We start from the raw sequence: 19,465 nt of genomic DNA, 5'->3' as shown, positions 1-19,465 counted from the left end.
GATTCTGAAAATATTCTCACAGCAAATATTTTTACTGGTAATTGTAATTATATTTTTAGTAGTTTCTTAAACTCCCTGGAGATGGTATTTGATCTTCCTAAGTATCCCTTTAAAGAATTAAAACATTGGATTATTCCCGAGTTTTCGGAGATTAGAAATTTAGAACCCAAACAAAAATCCCCTTGGCCCTGTCCCAATACAAATTGGTATCTGTAGGCCAAAGCAACTCTGAGCCTGAGGACAGCAGGGAGTGTGCTGATATTTAGGGTAATGTTAGACACTGCTTCAAGAAGCAGGGAGTTAGATTTGATGATCCTTATGGGTCCCTTCAAACTCAAGATCATTTAAAAAATCTCTTTGCTTTATACATCAGTCTTTTCAGAATTTATAATTAAGGCTGGTTTTCTGCTGTGACGTAGGAAGCCACCTATCACCTGCAGATTTGGTTCTGGGTTTGTATTCAGAGCACAGCTGGGAATGGTAATGAATATAAAATTATGTGAGTTCTCTGTATGACACTATCTCTTCTGGAAATTATTTTGTGACACCGCTGAATTGTAGAACTGCTTAGATTAGACTGAAAATCCTTATAGTAAATAAAATCCCATTTTCCCTGATCCTCAGTCTGGTTTTCCTCAAAACCCTCTTAGTTCACCAAGGGTTTCTTCACCTGAGTACAAGAACCGCCACTGTGGAAGGTTCGTGAATCTTTTGTTTTCTTTTCTCATTACAAATTTTCTTCTTCTTTATCTTCTACCAGGTCGAAATAGAGCAGAAAAAAAGCTTGAATGAGGATCTGAAGGGAGAAAGTACTGCAAATGTCAATGAATGTGCTACACAGTAAAGGAAGATCATTCCGCAAGTCCCAAGAGGGGTGGTCAAATTAACAGACCTGGAAGAAAGGACTTGAAGGGGTTGGGTATTTTTCTTTTAAAAAACAAGAGACTACTACTTTTAAAATAATGCTTTGAGGAGTATATTTTTTTTTCTTTGTGATAATCTGTACTTTGAGAAGAATGTGGTCAGTAGTTTGGAAGGAATCCACGGGCTTTTGCTGGAACGGTAGAAGTACAGTTGTACAGTCAAGCCTGCCTTTTCTGCCTTTTCATCATTTAGGTTCTGCACTCAAGTATGGTCTGGCAACCATCGCAGCCACACCAGAAAACAGCCTTTATCACACGATCTTGCCCTCCCACATGAAGCATTTTGTTTCAATGCCTTTCGGTTTGGCCACTCACTGAATTGCTTCCTTCTGAACTGCCAAATAAAATTCAGGGAGGATCAAGTGAAAAATTATATAAAATCTCCTTTCTGAAATGGTCCACAGAGGGAAAACCCTGAGCATCATTCTGGAGAATCAATACACTGTATGACACACTCCTCTGAAATAAAGAGAATGGTCTTTGTGTTTTAGTAGATGAACTACAGACAGGAGAGCTGATCACAGAGCTGTTCCTCTGTTCAGCCCTTCTTCTCTCATCCCTTGAATGACAGCATGTCACTGTGCACGTTTTCACAGGGTTTGCACAAGTTACAAGAAAGCCTCTGCAATTTCTTAAAATTTTTATTTTGTAGTCTGAGCCGTTCTGGTATTTGGACTGAACATGGTTATGGCTGCTAGCAACAAGGAATGTGTGTTACAATAATGGAGATACTGGAGGGACTTCGCTGAGATTAGATCATTCCTGCCTAGAAAGATACTTAAGGGAAAAACATGGGGTTTAGTTTTGGGTTTGGGATTTTTTTGTATGTTTGCTAGGATGGGTAAAATGGGTGGTCATTAAAAATGTCAGAACACAATTACTTTAACAGACAATGTTGTTTGTTTTCCTGAAAATCCTTGGAAGTCTGTCCAGTACAATAGTATTTTCATGTTCTGTCTTGAACCTACAACGTAAGTTGTAGTAACAACAAAAAGTACAAAGTAACTTGTATCTTTATAATTATGTTTATAATACTCCCATTAACTGGGCCTCAGAATCTCTTTCCAAAAATTAACAAGCTTCTATCATTGAGATTTTTCATCTCCGCTTAGCTGTAAATAATAGCAAGTCTTAAAACCTCTTTCTAAATAAAAATGCAGAAAACATAAATCAGTCATTTACACATATTTTCAGAGAAAACAGTGTTAAAAGTACCCATTTTTAGTTGTTTCTATGGCTTGTGTAATATTTTGTCTCGTAATGTTAAATGTAAAGTAAGTAATTTATTAAATCATTTATCTTTTGAAAGGTTACTACTGACTATAAAATACACATTTGGAAAACTTTGGCAATGTAATTTAAAAGCATAATGAATGAAATGAAAGATTTTTTATAAATTTATTTCATTTTACATTTAATACAAAAAAATAGTACACTCTTGATTTACCACTTTCACTGTGACTCCTATAAAATTAATACAGTGTTAAAATCCCAAATAAACCATGAAATTAATTTCAATGAGTCTGAAACTGGTAGTGGTAGAATTTGAAATAAATTGTAGGGAACTTAAAAATGCCTTTTTTATATACACCTGTATTTCAAGCCTGCATCACTCGAGTGATAGATACTTACACAGGTACAGCACTGTAAATATGTAAAGTCTCAGTCTTCTAGGGTTTACTAACAAGCCTGTAACACTCCATTGCAGGTAGCCCTTCTGGGCCCAGGGTGCTCCTTGGAGCTCACCAGTTAATACTAAGCATTTGCAACATCTGTCTGTAAATGGGAGAATGCTATTAACTTCTGTGAAGAATTCTGAGCTCAGTGGATTAAAATTTCTGATACTATTAATGATAACTTGTATAGGTTGTGAAATACCTGACAGCACAGGGCTGAATTTGTGACTGATTCTCAGCTGTGGCACAGCCTGGCTGTGATGAGTTGCATGGCAGCTCCTCTACAAAATTCACTCCTGTTCAAAGGCAGTCAAAGAATTTCTGCATGGACTTCCTGCATTTCACTGCAGCTCTTAATGTACAGTTTCTGAAATGATATCATCAAGAAATAAAAAAAAAAAACGAAAACAAGCTGAAGCAGTGCTGAGATGTTACTGAGAAAATGTGAGAATATTTTTTGAAAGAAATGGAGATTTTATACTCTGACCTGCAGGCTCAGTGTCTGAGTTTCTTGCCTATTGCCCCTCAGCTCATGGAAACACAAAGTAATACGAGTTAGCAAAGTTATGTTGTACACCTTAAGAGGGGAGAAAATAAAAGGAATGTAATTTTCCATCACTGTTGAATTGTTAAACTATTCAGCCTCTATCATACTTGTACCACAGAACATTCTATATTCCAGTAACCAAAAGATAAACATATTGGAGTTTTACAGATATACTTAATTTCTTTACCACTTCATCACTGACTTTTTTTTTTCTTTTTTTTTTTAAATTCAGAATCAATGAATGAAAAACCTGACTGTCATCTTTGTTGTGCAGTTGTACATAGAAGTATTTCTTTCAGGCATCATGAATTTATGCAGGCAAAACTTGAAGTTTTCTGGTTTATATGAAAGCTATTTTAATCCATTCTCATCTCTGGAGAGTGTTTTTAGATGTACCTGCCACTGAATTTTCAAGACTTTAGGATGAATACCTCAGCCAGAGTTTCAAAAGATCTTATTTTCTAAGGACTGGAGTAAGTAGTTTGATTTTTCAAAAGAGTGCTAATAACCAATATCTTTAGAAAACCTATTGTTGGTGTAACCAAGTGTCTCAACTGAATTTTTCTTTTTCAGTCCAACACCATTATGAGCATTGAGAATTTGAACACTGGGATCCTAAGTGCCCTTAGTGAGGTTTTCACTGTTTTTTATTGATTAAATAGTGCCAATTTTTCAGTGTTACACACTATCATATATGTACTTTATGTACATATACTCTTCACCCATGTGACTGTAGCAGAAATTTGAAGACTCTTTGGTGTGAAGGGAAAAGATCCGAGAAGTTTGGGAGTTTGAAAGTAGCAGAAATTATGTATAGATACAAGCAGTGCCTGTAGTGGGGATGATTTTTTTTAACTTTTTTTTTTTTTAAACCATGTGGAAAAATCTCTCTGACTAGTTTCAGATTACTACTTCTTTTGAGAAAGATGCAATCACTGTCCTTTGGTATATTTCAAAGCTTTGTAGTACTCAAACACTCCCTGCAGGAAATGTGCCTTCAAGGTAAGAATACGTTTACTCCCTGAAGTGATTCTCACTTCCAGTCCTCTTTCTATTTCTCATTATGGTTTTAATATTCTTACTGTGGTGAGACTTGAGGTATCGCATGGAATTTTGCCTAGAAACATAAAGTGTCTTTGATCACAAAGGGTAAAAATGAATAATATTTCCAGGCAGCTGAGCTTATTTTAGTTAATGTCTCTTACATTTATTAACTATGGACAATCTGCTAGAAAAGGAAAATGGGTGAATTCAGCTGAGAAATACTAAAACTGACTGATGTTATTTTTGTTCTTGCTTTTATTTAGATTTAAATTTAGTCATCCTATGAAGGAGTCAGATATAGCAGTATCATTATAAACACTGCAGAAATAATTTTCATTCTCTGGTGGGTTGCTGGCTGACAGTTACTTGATAGGATGTCCAACACCTGTCCACATTATCTAGTAGCTGCTAAAACTCCTTCTTGAACAGATCCCTCTCAGGATAGAGAGCAATTGTACGTGAAAGAGCATGAAAGAAAGTGGAAAAGGTGTACAAAGTTCAGCCTGGAGGTGCTTGCTATTTTGCTTGCATAAAATTCTCAGTAATTTCCTTGGCCTTTCAGTACACTAATCAAGTTCATGACAAGTCACTTACGTTCCAGATGGTGAAAAATTTCTTTCAGTGACTCTTAGCAGTTTGTGTGCATAGCTGTATTAATCTCTAGAACTGATCAGCACAAGAATTTGCAGCACACAGAGATCACTTATAGATGAAGTACTTAGCCTCTTCTGCTACTAAAGTGAAATCTACATCAGGACATATCTAAGATACAAAATTTTGTGCTAAAATGCACAGCTGTTCCTAATGTTCCTGTTTTTGTTCAGTCAGCCAGCCACCCCTCACACATTCAGCCATCCATCCTCCCATCCATCCCACCCTCCCTCCCTCTCTCTCTCTTTCATACTTGCAATTCATTCTTTGCACTATTGACATTGATTTGTTTAATTATTGTTTTGTAACATGTTCTTACCTTCTTATTTTGTAAAATAAGTAAGTCTATACACTGGCTAACTTCATAGAAGTGGTTTATTTTTTTTTTCTTTATATCGGTTGAAATGGGATGTCATGTTTTGTTTAAACTACGTGAAAACTTAAATAAATGTTAAGATCAAACAGCATATCCCCATTTTCATTGTGAAATTGAAGTCATACGTGCTGTATATTCTGATAAATGTGAGGTCTTGAATTCAGAAGAACAAAGGGAATATTTTGAATGGCATAAAGGACAATATAAATTACAAGTAATGGGACTACATACAGAAAATAGCATTACTTCATTTGATCATGCAGATTGAACAATAGACTGCAAAGGAAATAGAGCAGGCCTAGAGCTTGAGCCACATAACAGTGTGGAGTAGTAACATAATATGTATGGAAGATGGTCCAGCATTTGAACAAATCCATCCTGAAATAAAGTAATAGAGGATTGAAGCCTCTGTTCAGTGGTCTCTTCTTTCACCACTCAAAACAGGAGTATATGAAAGGAGTATATGACTTATGTGATCAGAATGTCTGTTTGCAAAGCAACTATAAGGTCTAGAGTGTGTAGAGTCCTCTGCTATGATTCTCTGTGCTCTTTCAAAGTTCAGTAAGTAATGCCATGTGTCATTTCATACATCTTTCCACTTTCTCAGTCACTGAGACCCACTTCAGTCTGTTGTTTTTCTCAAAAGCATTCCTTGTATCAGACTGAAGAGCTGGGCACTTCTCTTGGCCAAATAAAATCAGATATCATAAATGCTGTTCAGAGTATTGCTCTGGGCTCAGTACAACTGACAGTAAGTCAACCATTTTATAGGTTCAGAAAATGGGGGTACACAAGGTACGATGCCTCATTCTTGTTATTTAAGAGTAAATCAGGTCAGCCAGAAAAAACAAGGAAAGTTAGGATCTGGGGGCTTGTGTACTAACAGTTTTTTTACTACAATTCAGATACTCAATGACTTTTGGAAATAAACATAAAAAATTGTTAGGGCAGGATTTTATTAATCCTGATAGCTTGCTAATATGCATAATGTTTTTTAAAAAGAAAGAGAAAAAAAATGAAATTTTAAAACCAAGGAGCTCAAAGTTCCTTGGCAATTGTGTAATCCTTAGAGATAAGTCAAAATAACAGCCTACAAGAGAGGGAGAAGTTAGAGTATCAGTGCAATGCATACCCAAACAAAAGACATCACTAGAGTGAGACAGCACAAACTGGAGAGTTAAAAAACACGGTTTTCTTTCAGTACTCTCAGTTGCCATGATTGCCCACCCTGAGATATGTTGCAAATTTTTAAGACAAAAAGTGATGAAGGTCACAGCTGGAGATGAAGCAAAAGATGAAGGAGCAGCCCACTGTTTCAGCTTAGGTGCAGGTGTGGGTCACAGCAGATGTGTCTGAAACATCAAGTGGCCCAGTCCCAGAAAAAACTTGTCCTTTTGGTCACAGTATCAAAAGCCTAACAGCAATTGTTGTATATAAAAAGGGAATTGGAATAGTATTATATACACTAGCTATGAAAGGTGTCCTTCTCAACTCTGAATAATGGGACAGCAAAGCCTAATGGACGGGTGACTGTAGTACTGCCTTCAGTAGTACTGGGGTGCTTCAACAAGTGGCAGACACATGCTAGGGTTCAGGATGTCTGGGCAGACTGGTCCTTCCCTGGTTGGGGGCCTTCTGCAGCCTCCGAGTTGTTACTGCCCCAGAGGCTGTAGATAAACTGAACAGTCAGCTCAGCCTAAAGAGCTTCTAAAGGAAAAGGCTGAATACAGGCTGAATACAGCTGAAAGTAACTTCTTAAACTGGGAGCCTCTTTTGTAAAGATTTTCCTGATGCAGGACTGAAAAGGAGAGCTCAACTCCTTTGTGGTAGCAAACAAATTTGTTAGAGCATGGTCAGTTCAGCAGTTTTACTAATAGAGAGTGTTCAGATGGGAATGACGAGGGGAAACTTTGTGTCAGTGCAGATACAGGCAGAGTATCAGAGTTCTGACTTCAGGTCAACCAAAACAAAAGCAAAACTGCAGTTTTCAAATGAGATTAAGAGTTTAACTGCTATGGCATCCCCTGTGCCCATCTCTCTTTTATCCAAACCTTGTTTCTCACTGAATTTTTTCCCCCAAAACTGTTACAGGTACCCTTTGCTATGTCTGTCAGGAAGTGACAGCTGGTGCAAGGGGAACACCCAGGGGAGTGCTGGTGGCAAATGGGACATGCTGAAGTTACAATCTCAGCAGAGATAAATGTGTGCTAATACCTCATGAAATCCTGTGGCAAGTCAGGAACTATGCAAAAAAATGTGACTTGGGGAGTCCCAGTCTACAAATACTGATCTTGAGAACAAAGAAACAAATACTGTAAAAATTAATATGAATATTATGAAAGACTGGAAGGTTTTTGAACAAATATAATTAGATTTGGATCGGAACCATATTGTCAAAATCAGCTCTCGAATTGTTCAGGGCCAGCGGTAACAGCATGATGAAATTGCGAGCTGACTGACATTTCTGCTTGGTAAGTTGGGGTCCATGGTATGGTCCTACCCGGAGAAGTGAACCACAGGTCGGAGCAAGGCCCTTAGCCTTGTGCTCACACTCCGTGGGTTCTCAGAAGTGAAGGGACTGTTGCTCTCTAGTGGTCGCTGCCAGGTTCCTGCCTGGAGTACTGACCTGCTGCACCAAGCAGCCTCAATGAATCACAAGTCTCATTGGTTTTCAAGACTGAACCCCATGCAGAATTTGGCCTGTTGTAAACCAGCTGGATCTCAAAACTGGGTGTTAAGAGTTGACTGCCACAGCTGATTCCATATTTAGCTGAGAAAAGGACAACAGACAAATTAATTTTTCAGTGGTGTTGACTAGCCTTTTCACCCAAGTAGTCCTTATCTGTCTGCAGAGTCATGCACATATTCAGTTTAAATTTACATCCATAAAGCACTTCAAATACCTCCAACAAAAAATGCTGTCATAGGATAATGTTTAACTATTGTCCATAAAAGACAAAAGCACTGTGTGTGTTGTTGTCCTGGTTTAGGGACAGCGCAGTTTCTGAAAACAAATTCTGTGCTTCTTGTTCCCTCTCCTTCGCTCTCAGAACCACCTTAAAGGTGTAGAACCTAATATCCAGCATAAACAAAACAGACGATTGGGGATACAAGCATCATAAAGTCACCCCAGGATATTTGTATAGGTGTGCAAGGATATGTACAATTATGCATTGATGGAAAGAACAACTCAACAAAAAGGTTTGACCTTTTTATTTTCTGGACACTCTTAAAAGGGACAGCCACTCCCCATGGCTCCAAGGTAAGCCACTGTAGCTCAGGCCAAGTCCAGGCAGCCAAGCCCACTAATCCTGTCTGGTCAACCCTCATGCAGCTGCTGCCTCATTCTGGAAGTACAAAATTCTCAGAAGCTCTCATAAATTTGCATGAAAGATGTCTGCAAACACCAACTGTTCCTGTATGACCCAGACTATCACAGTTCTACACAGCCAAGTCCAGCTTGGGTTTCAAAGCCAGGTATTCCCCTACTCTTCCTCTCTTGAGGATTCCAACCTGCTGCTGTGCTCACAATGAGCACTGTGTACTATAAAGCTGTGCACTTGTCAGAACACTGCACTGCTGGTAAGTGAAAGGGTTTGGCATCCCTTTCTCCTCCTTGTTTGAGGCTACCTAGAGGGTCAGTGGGAGGTGGAGAAAATTAAAGACTGAAAAGAAAGATTGAAGACTTTGAGGTTTAGAGTACTGATCAGGTTTGTCAATCCATGACTGCAATTTATGAAATTTTGTTGAGTATATTATGGAAATAGTCCTTGGAACAGGAATTAGACACCAGACCTACCCTCTCCCTCTATCCAATTTGCTTTCTCTTTTGAGCTCACTGAATCTAGAAGACCTGTTGCCCAGTGAAAGTACATAATAGAAGTACTTAAAGTACTTAACAGTACTTAATAGCACCATTTGAGGCTAGTTCCTTATCTGTTTGCTGAGATGCTACCGAAATGGACCCATTTAACTACCTCCTTACAATGTATTTTCTAAGAAGCAAATTGTTATAAGTATTCTTCCAGAAAAAAAAATGATCTTTCTGTATTATAGCCTGCCACATATACACAAATACAACTATATGCCTTTGAATAATTGGGGCAGTTTTCCTTCCCATCTACAAAAAAGCACATGACAATCAGTTTCAATCTCTCCTGAAGGAGTTTCTTACCTACATTTTAGGTTTAAGAAAATTATGTGTTAGTTACTAATTTTCCATTTACATTAACCATTTAGTATTTACCATGTATTGAATCTATGTTCATAGCAGTTACAGCCAACAGTCATTGTTCTCAATGCAAGGGCTACTGGACAGCTTTAGCTCAAAGAAGGAAAATTTGAAAGTGTATTTTTTCTGATTTGTTTTTTGCTGAGGTTACTATATTGCCATAGGTGTTCTGCCTCCCTCTTGTGGCTACCTCTTTTACTTTCAGCTTGGAAAAGAAACATTCACAGTGCAGCCATGATCAGAGTTCCTTATAGTTGCCTTCCTGATATGTCTCCTCCTTAAGTTTAGTAAAAAAAAGCCCCATTATTTCTGGATTCTTCTATACAAACAAAAAACTTTTAAAAATGAAATAATAATAATAATTAATAATAATTATAATTGTCTATCTAAGAGAGAGATTCCTTTTACATCCATATAGGAACAACCGAACATTTTTGATAAAATCAGTGGTAATTCAGGCTGGTTACGTTTTGTGATAGGGTCTGAATGTTTGGATTCAAGTCAGCCACATATAGGAGCTCCACCCAGGAGTTCCTAAGATATACTGCAGGGGACAAGATATTTTCAAGTCATGCAAAATCCCATGGCCTATATATTTTAGGATATCACTTTGTTCTTTACTATCACCATCCATTTGAATATTACGTAGTCCTTTTCAAACATTAAGAAATCAATCTAACTGAGGAGTTAAATAAATGACTGTAACTCTAAGGTGATAGGAAAACCAAGACAGCATTAAATGGCTGCCTCGGAATGGTAGAGCCCCAGCTGAATGCAGATCTAATGTCCCTCCATTGCTTCCCCAGCCCAGAACATCTCCCTTCAAAGTCCTTAGCAGACTTAGAGCATTTGCAGGGTGACTGACCTTGAGCATACCTGCTCTGTGCCCTTCATTCTTTTGCAATTTAAACTGTTATCAATATAGCACTTAATAGCCTGACACACCATTCAGAAAAAGATGTGAATTTTATCTTGAAAGCCATAGGTAGAAAGTGGGCAGGGGTGACAAGAGCATTTGCAGAAGTCTACAGTAATGGAAAGAGAATAAGCTGCACAGTTCAAACATTACTGCTGGTCATCTTGCTTTGTCAGATCTAAAACAAAGTATCTTTCTAGTTCTACACCCCTTAGCTGCATCCTCCAGCTTCACCCCCAAGTTCAACTGGATTTGGCAGCAGAGCAAGGGACTTTCTTTGACCACTCATACATTTATATAACTGTTCAGATGATGTGGATAGAGACCTTATCACTTTGGCTTTGAAGGTACTCTCATTTGCTTCAGATTAGATGATGCCCATCAGCACCTCCTTGACAGCTGGCCAGTGAAAACATTCATAGGAGCTGAGCCCAGCTGAGCTCAAGGTACAGACTACCAGGGACTGGCTGTAGTGACAGCTAGAATTTACTGGGAAAAGTCATCCCTTGTGCCTGCAGACCACATCCAATAAAGGCAGCATTGCATCCTCACCCTGTGACTTTAACACCGTCCCTGCATCTGAACAGATGGGTCAGAGCATGGGTTAGTCTCTCCAGGAAAAAATGCAGCTGTCTGAAAACTCTATAAACTGGAACTTCTGTTTTCTGCTCAGCAGGTGTTCTGCTCAGACCATAAAATAGTGCAGGTATTGCAGATGTGATGGGATGCCTCACTAGAAATATTTTCTTTCAACAGAGACCCAGCCACAGTGACCACTAATCTGCCCAGAGTCTCAGTGGGAGAAATGAGATGGCTGATGTCAGTAGGCCATATTGCAAATCTAGGAAGATCTGTAGCGGAAGATGATGCTTAGGATGGAAAAACTCTGTTTTGTCTAAAGCAGCAAGGCAGGGAGTAGGAAGCAGCTGAGGGAAAATGTGAGTTCCAGTCTCCAGTAAGTGCAGCTCCACATTTTTTAACATGTTTGCTGCTGTCAAAATCTTGGCATGCCAAAGACTCCCAGGTTATGTATCAATTATCATGAAGACTGGAGCAGAGAGGAGCTCTGGAAATGGGTCACAGGTTAGGAATGACAATAAATGCCTAAGGTCCTATAGCTCCACTACAGGATGAACTGGGCTGGTTCATTCCTGCTGTTTTCCTTTCTCTTAAAGCCAGGGACTCCAGCTGCCCAGCAGTTCTCACACTAGTGCAGCTTTGCACTTAGATAATTTGCCTCAGAATGAGAACTCCACATTAACTACTCATGAGCCATAGGTTGGTTCCTGCTGAGTTTATGTTCACTGTTCCTCACTGGGAAGACTAAATTCAGCCAAAATTGAACTGGAGTTGTTCTCTGCAAATTCCACCCAATCCTGTGAAAAACAACCCTAGGACTCATCAAGGGAGGAAAAAAGAAACCAAAAACAACATTCTGCTTGTCTGTCTGATGCCTCTCATGCTGGGTCCCAGAGGGGAGATAGGATCATCTCTGGCTACACAGTGTAGGGCACACCTATGGGTTTTCCATGAAAGCTGTAGACTCCTTGACCTTAAATCAACTCTATGAAATTCTCAGCAACCCAGAAGGTGGTGTAGATTGCACATGAGCACAAAGGAACAGAAGTATTAAGTGGGAGGCAGTGAGCATCTGAAGTGGAACAAATCTGTCTTGCACAAAAGTATTTTTAGCAGACGTGAACATGTGGCTGAGGGAAAAAACGCTGAGTAAAATACATCACAGCACATCTCTGCTGGGTGGCAGCAGCTTGTGTGATGTCTCCCACACTGCCAGCTGTGCCACAGAAGCTGAGGCTGCACAAACACACACAGTCCCAAAGGAATCACCGTTATCACTCACACAGACCAGCACCATGCCATAGTTACACACTGCCTATCTGTATTCTGGCATATCCCAGGTGAATTACTCTATCTTAGGTCACCACAGGGAGCCTGAGGTATGTAAAGCACACTGTTATAGGTCATTCTGTATAGATATTTCATCCTCTGATGCTTGTATATATCAGAAATACCTTTGCTGAAGTTAATTCGGTTCTGCTGTGGACCTTTGCACATCATTGCTTCTGGCTGGAATATATGGCAGTAATTAGTAAAAGCATTTATCAGCATGCTACGTACAGCTCTGCTTTGAATCAGTAAACTGGGACATTGCATATGAGGAGACCAATTGGTATTTTAAGTCTGGCTTTTTTTATCTGACTTCTTTGTTGTTTGGTTTCATGGATCAGAGCCAGCAACATTTTTGGCTGTTGCCGAAACATCATCACAGCTGAGTAGCTGTGATTCATAACAGTTACAGTCTGAGTGAATAATGTTACTACTTTAAAAGCACTTCAGCAAGGTACTAATGTAGAATGTGTAACTAACTCAGAGGCACTCCTTTACCTCACACCCTTTCAGAGAAGTTCAAACCTTCAGAATTTTAGGGACTTTTTTTAGCTGTTAAAGCATCGGTATTCTGTATTCAAATTATGAATCATTCAGTTTGTGGAGACTTCAGCATTATGTCAAACATGCACACATGTGAAAACTGAAGGGGTGGTCTGTGCTTTAAGACCAGTAATCTTCCTGCTACAAGCATGAAAGTTTGCTTAAAGCAAGCAGGGTGTGCATTTCAGTAATGGCCAATTCTTCTTCAATAAAAGGAAGCCTGGAGACTTTTCTACATGACAAAGCATTTGGCAACAATGTTGTTTTGAAGCATTTCCTCCTCTGGTCACTTATTTCTACTCCTGTCAGCTCTTTCAGTTGCATTAACACATCTTTTGTAGGGCTGCCCTATGAACCACATCAGGAAACTGATCCAGGTTAAAAATTAGCTAGCAAAGGAGGGGAAAAAAAAAAAAAAACCACAGCAAGGAACTGGCAAAAGTAGAGTGTGGTGGCACAGAAACAGAACAAGCACAGAGTGGTATGGGAAGGAAGTATGAACGCCTGATATCCTCATTATCACTGAATACTTGGGGGTCGTGAGAAAAACTGAACCAGTGTCTCAATTAAGCTTTGCCTTTACAAATTAAGTGTTGTTTTGTCAACCAGAAACATGAAAAAACCCCACAATCTCTGGTCCACAAAATCCACAATGGCAAAAATCTCTGCTAAGGTGTAAATTAAATATAGCATACGGCAAGAACCTGAAAAAGACCTATTTGTCTCCTCCAGCTGTAGCTGATCATTTACCAGAAAGAGCTGCTATAAAGACCACAGTGCACAGGTGTGAAATGATTCCTTGAGGAAAGTCAATCTCCTAAGCAGAGGAGGCATGAGTGGTCCTAGAAAAGGAATAGTTTTTTCAAAATCTGACATGGAGTTTGTGTGTAAGTCAGATAGGGAACTATGATTCTGCTGGAAGAGAAATCCTGGCATTGACAGGAGAGGGTCGAGCAGTTGTTAGTGACAGCTTTAGAAGAAAATCTCTAGTACCCTGGATTTTGTGGTGCTGTTCTTCAGCCTTTGAAGAGGTGAGAGATCTGTTGAAAACAGATGGGGACAGAAAGAGCTATAGTAATGAATAATAGCTTGTCACCTGCTCATATAGTCTTCTGTGAAGTTGCGACCTGGGTATTTTGCTTGGGGCTGGAATTTGCTTTCTTATGTTGGTAGCTATGTGGCTCTGACTGGATAACTAAGTGCATGATTTTATTGTCCAGTTTAGACACGACCTAATGAGAAAGGGGTATATAGCAGTTGTTATCAAAACACTATATGTATTCTGACAGTAAACAATCTATATTAAAGAAAAAATTATTCGTATTTCCTACTTTGCTTCAGTAAGTACTTGGTAAGAGCAGAGCAGGCCTGAGACTCTATAAATCTAATAATGAAATAAAACATTCAGAGGCACTCCTTTACCTCACACCCTTTCAGAGAAGCTCTAACCTTCAGAATTTTAGGGACTTTTTTTCAGCTTTCTTGAAAGCCTTGCCCACTCTAGCACTTCAAAGGTGAGACTTCACTGAAATATTGTCTGCCCTCTGCAAGATCGTGAGATGCAAAATACATTGCTGTATGAGGAGAAGGTTTAGCTCTCTGTGAGTTGTGAGGAAGGCTGTTGTATTGTATTTATACTAGACCCTTAGAAGTGGTGTTAGTGTGCTTTGATAAAGCATATTACTGTGCTTCAAATTCTAGATATGAGAGTAATCCAACTAGAAGAATAGAGGTGCCTTGCAATAAGGGTGATGTGAGCTATTTAATTCCATTTCTGCCTTGCTAAAAAAAAACTTTTTGGAAAACCTGTTACTGAAGGCAACAGGAACATGTTTATTGGTTTTGGCTTCCAGCTACTACATCATTGTGAGTAGGCTATTAGGAGAATGTTAATTAATATATATATATCTTATGCCATTTAATTAGGGGATTCTTATTCAATACCTGAACACTGTCTGAAAGTCATATCAAGTAAGTTTTGTTATGTGTCAGCCTCCCTTCTGACTCTTGAGGGACTGTTGCATCCACAAAAGCTTTATTATGATGTGTCTGCTTTTAACTTCTGCCTGTGCCCAACATTTTGGATTGTGGCTTGGGCCACTTATTTTGGGTTTTAGCTCCGTATGAACACTTAAAAAAAGAAACAAAAAGAACAAAAATATCCACCCGTCCCTCACAAACAAACAAAATTTCTCCAGTTTAATTTAAGGTTATATTCTCTCTTCAGTACAGTGAATGGAAGCAGTGAGAGGGACTTAGAGAAAATAAACTCTAATCTCACAATGTGTGAACATAACTTCAAGAAGCATTTTCCCTTAAGAACATTTTTTAGACTGCCTTAATTCTGTGTATGTTTCTGTTTTATCCTTTAACGCATGCTATTACAATTTGAAGTTTAAATGTGTATCTCGTTCTTCTAGAAACATGCCATTTCAGAGATTGGGTGAGAAGGTTTACTTTTTGACTAATAATACTAGTGTGTTGCCAAAGCCTTCTGAAAAGTGTTCAATGGCTTAGCTTGTTTTTAAGGTAAGAATGTAATAAATATACTGGGTGAAAATTGTATGTTGTCCTCATGCCTGAAGTAGGAGACTTCACCAGTACAAGAGCAGATTGGTAATATGGACAAGACAAAGATGACAGCTCTGGAAGGCATGCTGACAGTGCGCATCATTCTGTCATCCTGTAATACAGTTAAGACAAATTTTTGTTTTCCTTGCTCGACTACCCCCCTCAGAGGGAAAGGGAGCTAGTAGACATAATCACAAGTCATCAACAAAACAAATCTTTGTTTCAAGAACTAGGAAATTAAAAACCACTGTTGGCAGCAACACCTCATACTAAGTAGTCAATTCTTCACAGTATGATCAGAAATTATTTCAAAGAAAAATGAATGCATGCTGATACTGCTCTGGTAGTGATTTCTCCAGATGTAGGAGATCAGGCATACTCATGGTCTGCTCTTGGGGGCAGAGGATTAGTTTCAGAATTTTTTTAAATTTTTATTTTTTAACAATTTTCAGATGAACCAAAAAATATTCAATCAAAAAACCCCTAAACAACAGAGAAATATAGAAATTAAGATTTCAACATACATTGAATTTGCTTTAACTTAGCATCAAGAATTTGTGGTTCTTTCTTCCAGCTTACTTGCTAGCTGGTGGTTTTCTGTGGCAATATCAGACACTTTCCATATTTGACTTTCTAGATTCAAGTGTATCCCATCTCTCCTCCATCAGCAAATACTTATGTTATAAATGCAAAGGCAAATTTGGGATAAATAAAAGAACAATTTATTATAAAACAATTTTTATAATAAAAATAAACAATGAGGAAAAACCACAATAAAATAAACAGCGCAGCGCTGGGTGGACAGGGGTCTATACCCAAAGGTATAGGTGTTCCCAAATCCACGAAGGAGGGTAGACTGTCCGGGGTTTTTATAGGGATTTTGTGTCCTGAGGCCAAATTCCAGGCAGGCACCATTCACCAAGGGTCCTTGATTGTTGGATGAATTGATTTCCTGGCGTTGGAGAATAGAGTCAAATAGACGTCCGGGCAGAGTCTCCTCATATGTAAAGAAGTTCTGAGTGTTCCTTGATTTCATTTTGGTTCAGGCCATCTGGATGGGATGGTTGGATCCGGGTTGGAGCTGATGGATATCTCGGCTGGACTTTTTCCCTTTGTCTGCCTGATTGCTTCCCCAACAGTGGCCTGCAAGGCGGGGGTGTTCAGGTCCGGTGATGAGTATCTCCTCCGAGCTCGTCCCTTTGTCAGCCTGATGGCCCGTGTCCTGCTCATTCTTTTCCGTTGATGGGCACCGGCTAGGATCGTTATCTCTCGAATGGGAATTCCCGATTAGATCTGGGAAGGACCTGTGGGCCACACTGTACTTTATATTTTATATTATTATAGCTACAAATATATTTATTTAGATCTCTACAAATTTTTATAAGTTCATTTATCACACTTATACATCAGTTATCCCTTTGCAAATGTCTTCTTGAAAAATATGCTGTGTAGAACAACCCATTAGTACTTGCCAAGAACTTTAAAATGGAAGGGTGGTCAACCCAAAAATCATACTGAAAAAAAAAAATTTCTTCCTTCCCCACCCCATGTAGCTTCCTATTTACAAGTTCAAAAATCTCTGTTCCGAAAGAAGTAGTTCCATGATGGACTACAAAGAAGATGAACTACAGATATCCCCACATCCTAGACCCTTTGTATTAATTTAGCTACTGTTGCAGTAGTAAGTAATTTGCCCTGCTAAGGAGAAGCAAGGGATGCTTCTGAACAGGCCAGGAATCATTCAGGGTATTCAATGTAGACTGTGTGTCTCTAAATGCAAAAAGTTTGCTGTAAAAGATGGTTTGTCTTTGTCTCAAACATTTGGTAGAGAAAGAAATATGATTGTGTCTAGGATTGAGTGGGAACTTTTCTACATTATTTCCTTCTCTAGCACACCAAGGATCAGCTTTTGATCTTGTGCACAAATCATTTTTTCCCTACACTATCCCATATTTGGCATGATTTTTACACTGAAAGAGAAAGTTTACCCAAATGTCATCATCTTTGCTCTCAGTGTAATGTCCACCTTTATTATGGGGCTCAAGTCTAGACAGCCCAACAGCGAAAGCAGAAGTGTCCATCCAATAGTACAGCTGACATTATTGCTAAACTGGTGAAGCCACCCTAAGCTGTCAGTGATAGAAACCGTGGGGAGAAAGATGACAGACAGGATAACACACAAACATAGGAAGATTCACGCTTGTCCAGCAAACAAAGGAGAATGCTGGCAGATAAATACAGATAACTATAAAAGTAATGCTGTTATGTAGCTTATGCCTTCTGATGCTCCCCAGACTATCAGAGCTGCTCCTGCACTATACACAAGCATGTACGTTATTCCAGTCTAACAAAACACTAAATTAAGTAGAATCCCCTGCCATCCGTACAGCAGGCAGCCAGGGTGAACAGACTTCAGGAAGTGGCCAATTCGCTTGACTCCCCAAGCAGCAGCTGAATTGCCATGAATTAAATGGACCATTAGTCTGACTCAATGGGGCATTTCTCATGAGGGCTTGATTTTGTTCACAGCAATATTCTTCAGAGGCACTCAGGGCTTTGCAGTGCTGCACAACAACTGGATATTAGTGCCTGAGAAACTGTGAGAGGGCTGTGCACACAGGTCTTGCCTTCTGGGAAGACAGTCTGATGAAATATGGAAAGGAGCATGACACCAGACTGTGGCAGTATTGCTAACATGCCCACATGTTAAATTTTTTAACTGTTTAGTAAGCCACTCTGAAAAACTGGGAGGGGGATAGGAAACTGTAGCCATGTAATGCCTTGTTTTGAAAAGAAAAGGTTATGAATGGCAACCTGGTTCCTTCCTGGTAACATGCCAGTCATTTTGGCAGTTTTGTTTCACAGTGAAGTACAAACTTTTTGCAAGAGTCTACTACCTTCCTATCAGAGGCATCAGAAGTCAAGTAACACCAGCATCTCAATCAATCCCTGTAATTCATTCATCAGACCGTGAATTAAGGCTTCTGAGCAGGCAGATCCTCTTCAGTCCTGTTGGCTGTGCTATGCAAGTGGAAAACTCCAGCAAAAAACTGAGGTTGACAGGTGAGAATGGTAGGACATTGTAAACTATGCTATTTTTCTGGCTAGGGCTCCAGCAATGTGTACAGTGAATACTGACTTAATTAGCAGACCCACTCTAAACCAAGCAGTCATGTCCCTATACAAAGTCTGCACTCCAGCAAGGAAGGTAGTGTGTGTTACAGTAGAAATGAAAGATTTTGAGGAACTGGAGGGGAAGGCCTCCTGTACCCACTATATGCACTAACAAACTCCTCCCCATCAAAAGATACCAGACAGGAGTTCCTGAACTTGTTACTGGGGCTAGTTTATAGAGAGGACTTCAGGCTGAAGGTTAAGTAACAAATGTAGTTTACACCACCACAGTTGTTGAACAGATGTGACCTACTAAGTCTTCTTAAGAAGTCTTCTAAGAATTCAATGTAATTTTTCATTTATGCTTGAGTGGGTTCCACACAGGTGAGTTATTGGTGGAGATCTAAGGGATGAATGGAGTTCAGAAGTTGTGCTAAGGACTGAGCAAAGGTGGGAGTCATTAATGCTGATGGAACAATACTCAGAGGTGATAAGATTTTCCCATATTCCATGCCTCTCATAGGTTACCATAGAGAAAGAGGATAAAGAGGGAATGGAAGAAAAGACAATAAAGAGGGGAAAATGGAAGTTAAGCCAGCTGGCAGAGCTCTGACAACCTCTTGCAGAGATGCGAGATCCTGCTGCCACTGAATCAGTGAAAAGCTATTAAAAGCAGCAGTGTTGGAGATGAGTAAGCATGTGTGGACCTTGACGAGACCCTGAGGAAAGACATCTGTAAATCCTTAGGTTGTGCTGCCTCCCTCTTCCTGGCCAGCTCCAGCCTCAGCTACCAGCCCAGCTGGTAGCACACCGCCTACAACAGTGGCACCTAGGCTGCCTGGGCAGCCTTTAATCAGCTGCTTGTGAGGGAAGGCACCAGCACTCACAATGCCGAGAAGGGCTCAGAGCCCCTTTCCTGCAGACCCAGAAGAGCCATTTCTGCCTTGTGATGATTACGTGAGGTT

At 39.5% G+C, this 19,465-nt stretch overlaps 1 protein-coding gene across 4 annotated transcripts in view; it reads left to right on the top strand.

The window, feature by feature from the left end:
- The window catches only part of STON2 (stonin 2), a 75,808-nt gene extending 70,187 nt beyond the window's left edge, over positions 1 to 5,621 (top strand). For all 4 annotated transcript variants that reach the window (XM_088057318.1, XM_005520209.3, XM_088057319.1 and 1 more), the window contains exon 7: positions 761 to 5,621. In XM_088057318.1, coding sequence (XP_087913444.1) covers positions 761 to 844 — 84 coding nt within the window. In that variant the 3' untranslated portion in view covers positions 845 to 5,621. The remainder of the gene's footprint in view (positions 1 to 760) is intronic.
- The last annotated feature ends 13,844 nt before the right edge of the window (positions 5,622 to 19,465 follow it).

This window comes from Pseudopodoces humilis, chromosome 7, assembly GCF_049639895.1.
Source record: "Pseudopodoces humilis isolate 2021_Gansu_Grassland_sample_001 chromosome 7, ASM4963989v1, whole genome shotgun sequence".
NCBI lineage: Eukaryota > Metazoa > Chordata > Aves > Passeriformes > Paridae > Pseudopodoces > Pseudopodoces humilis.
Note: the sequence above shows the minus strand (reverse complement) of the source record. Positions and strands in the feature narration are given on the sequence as shown.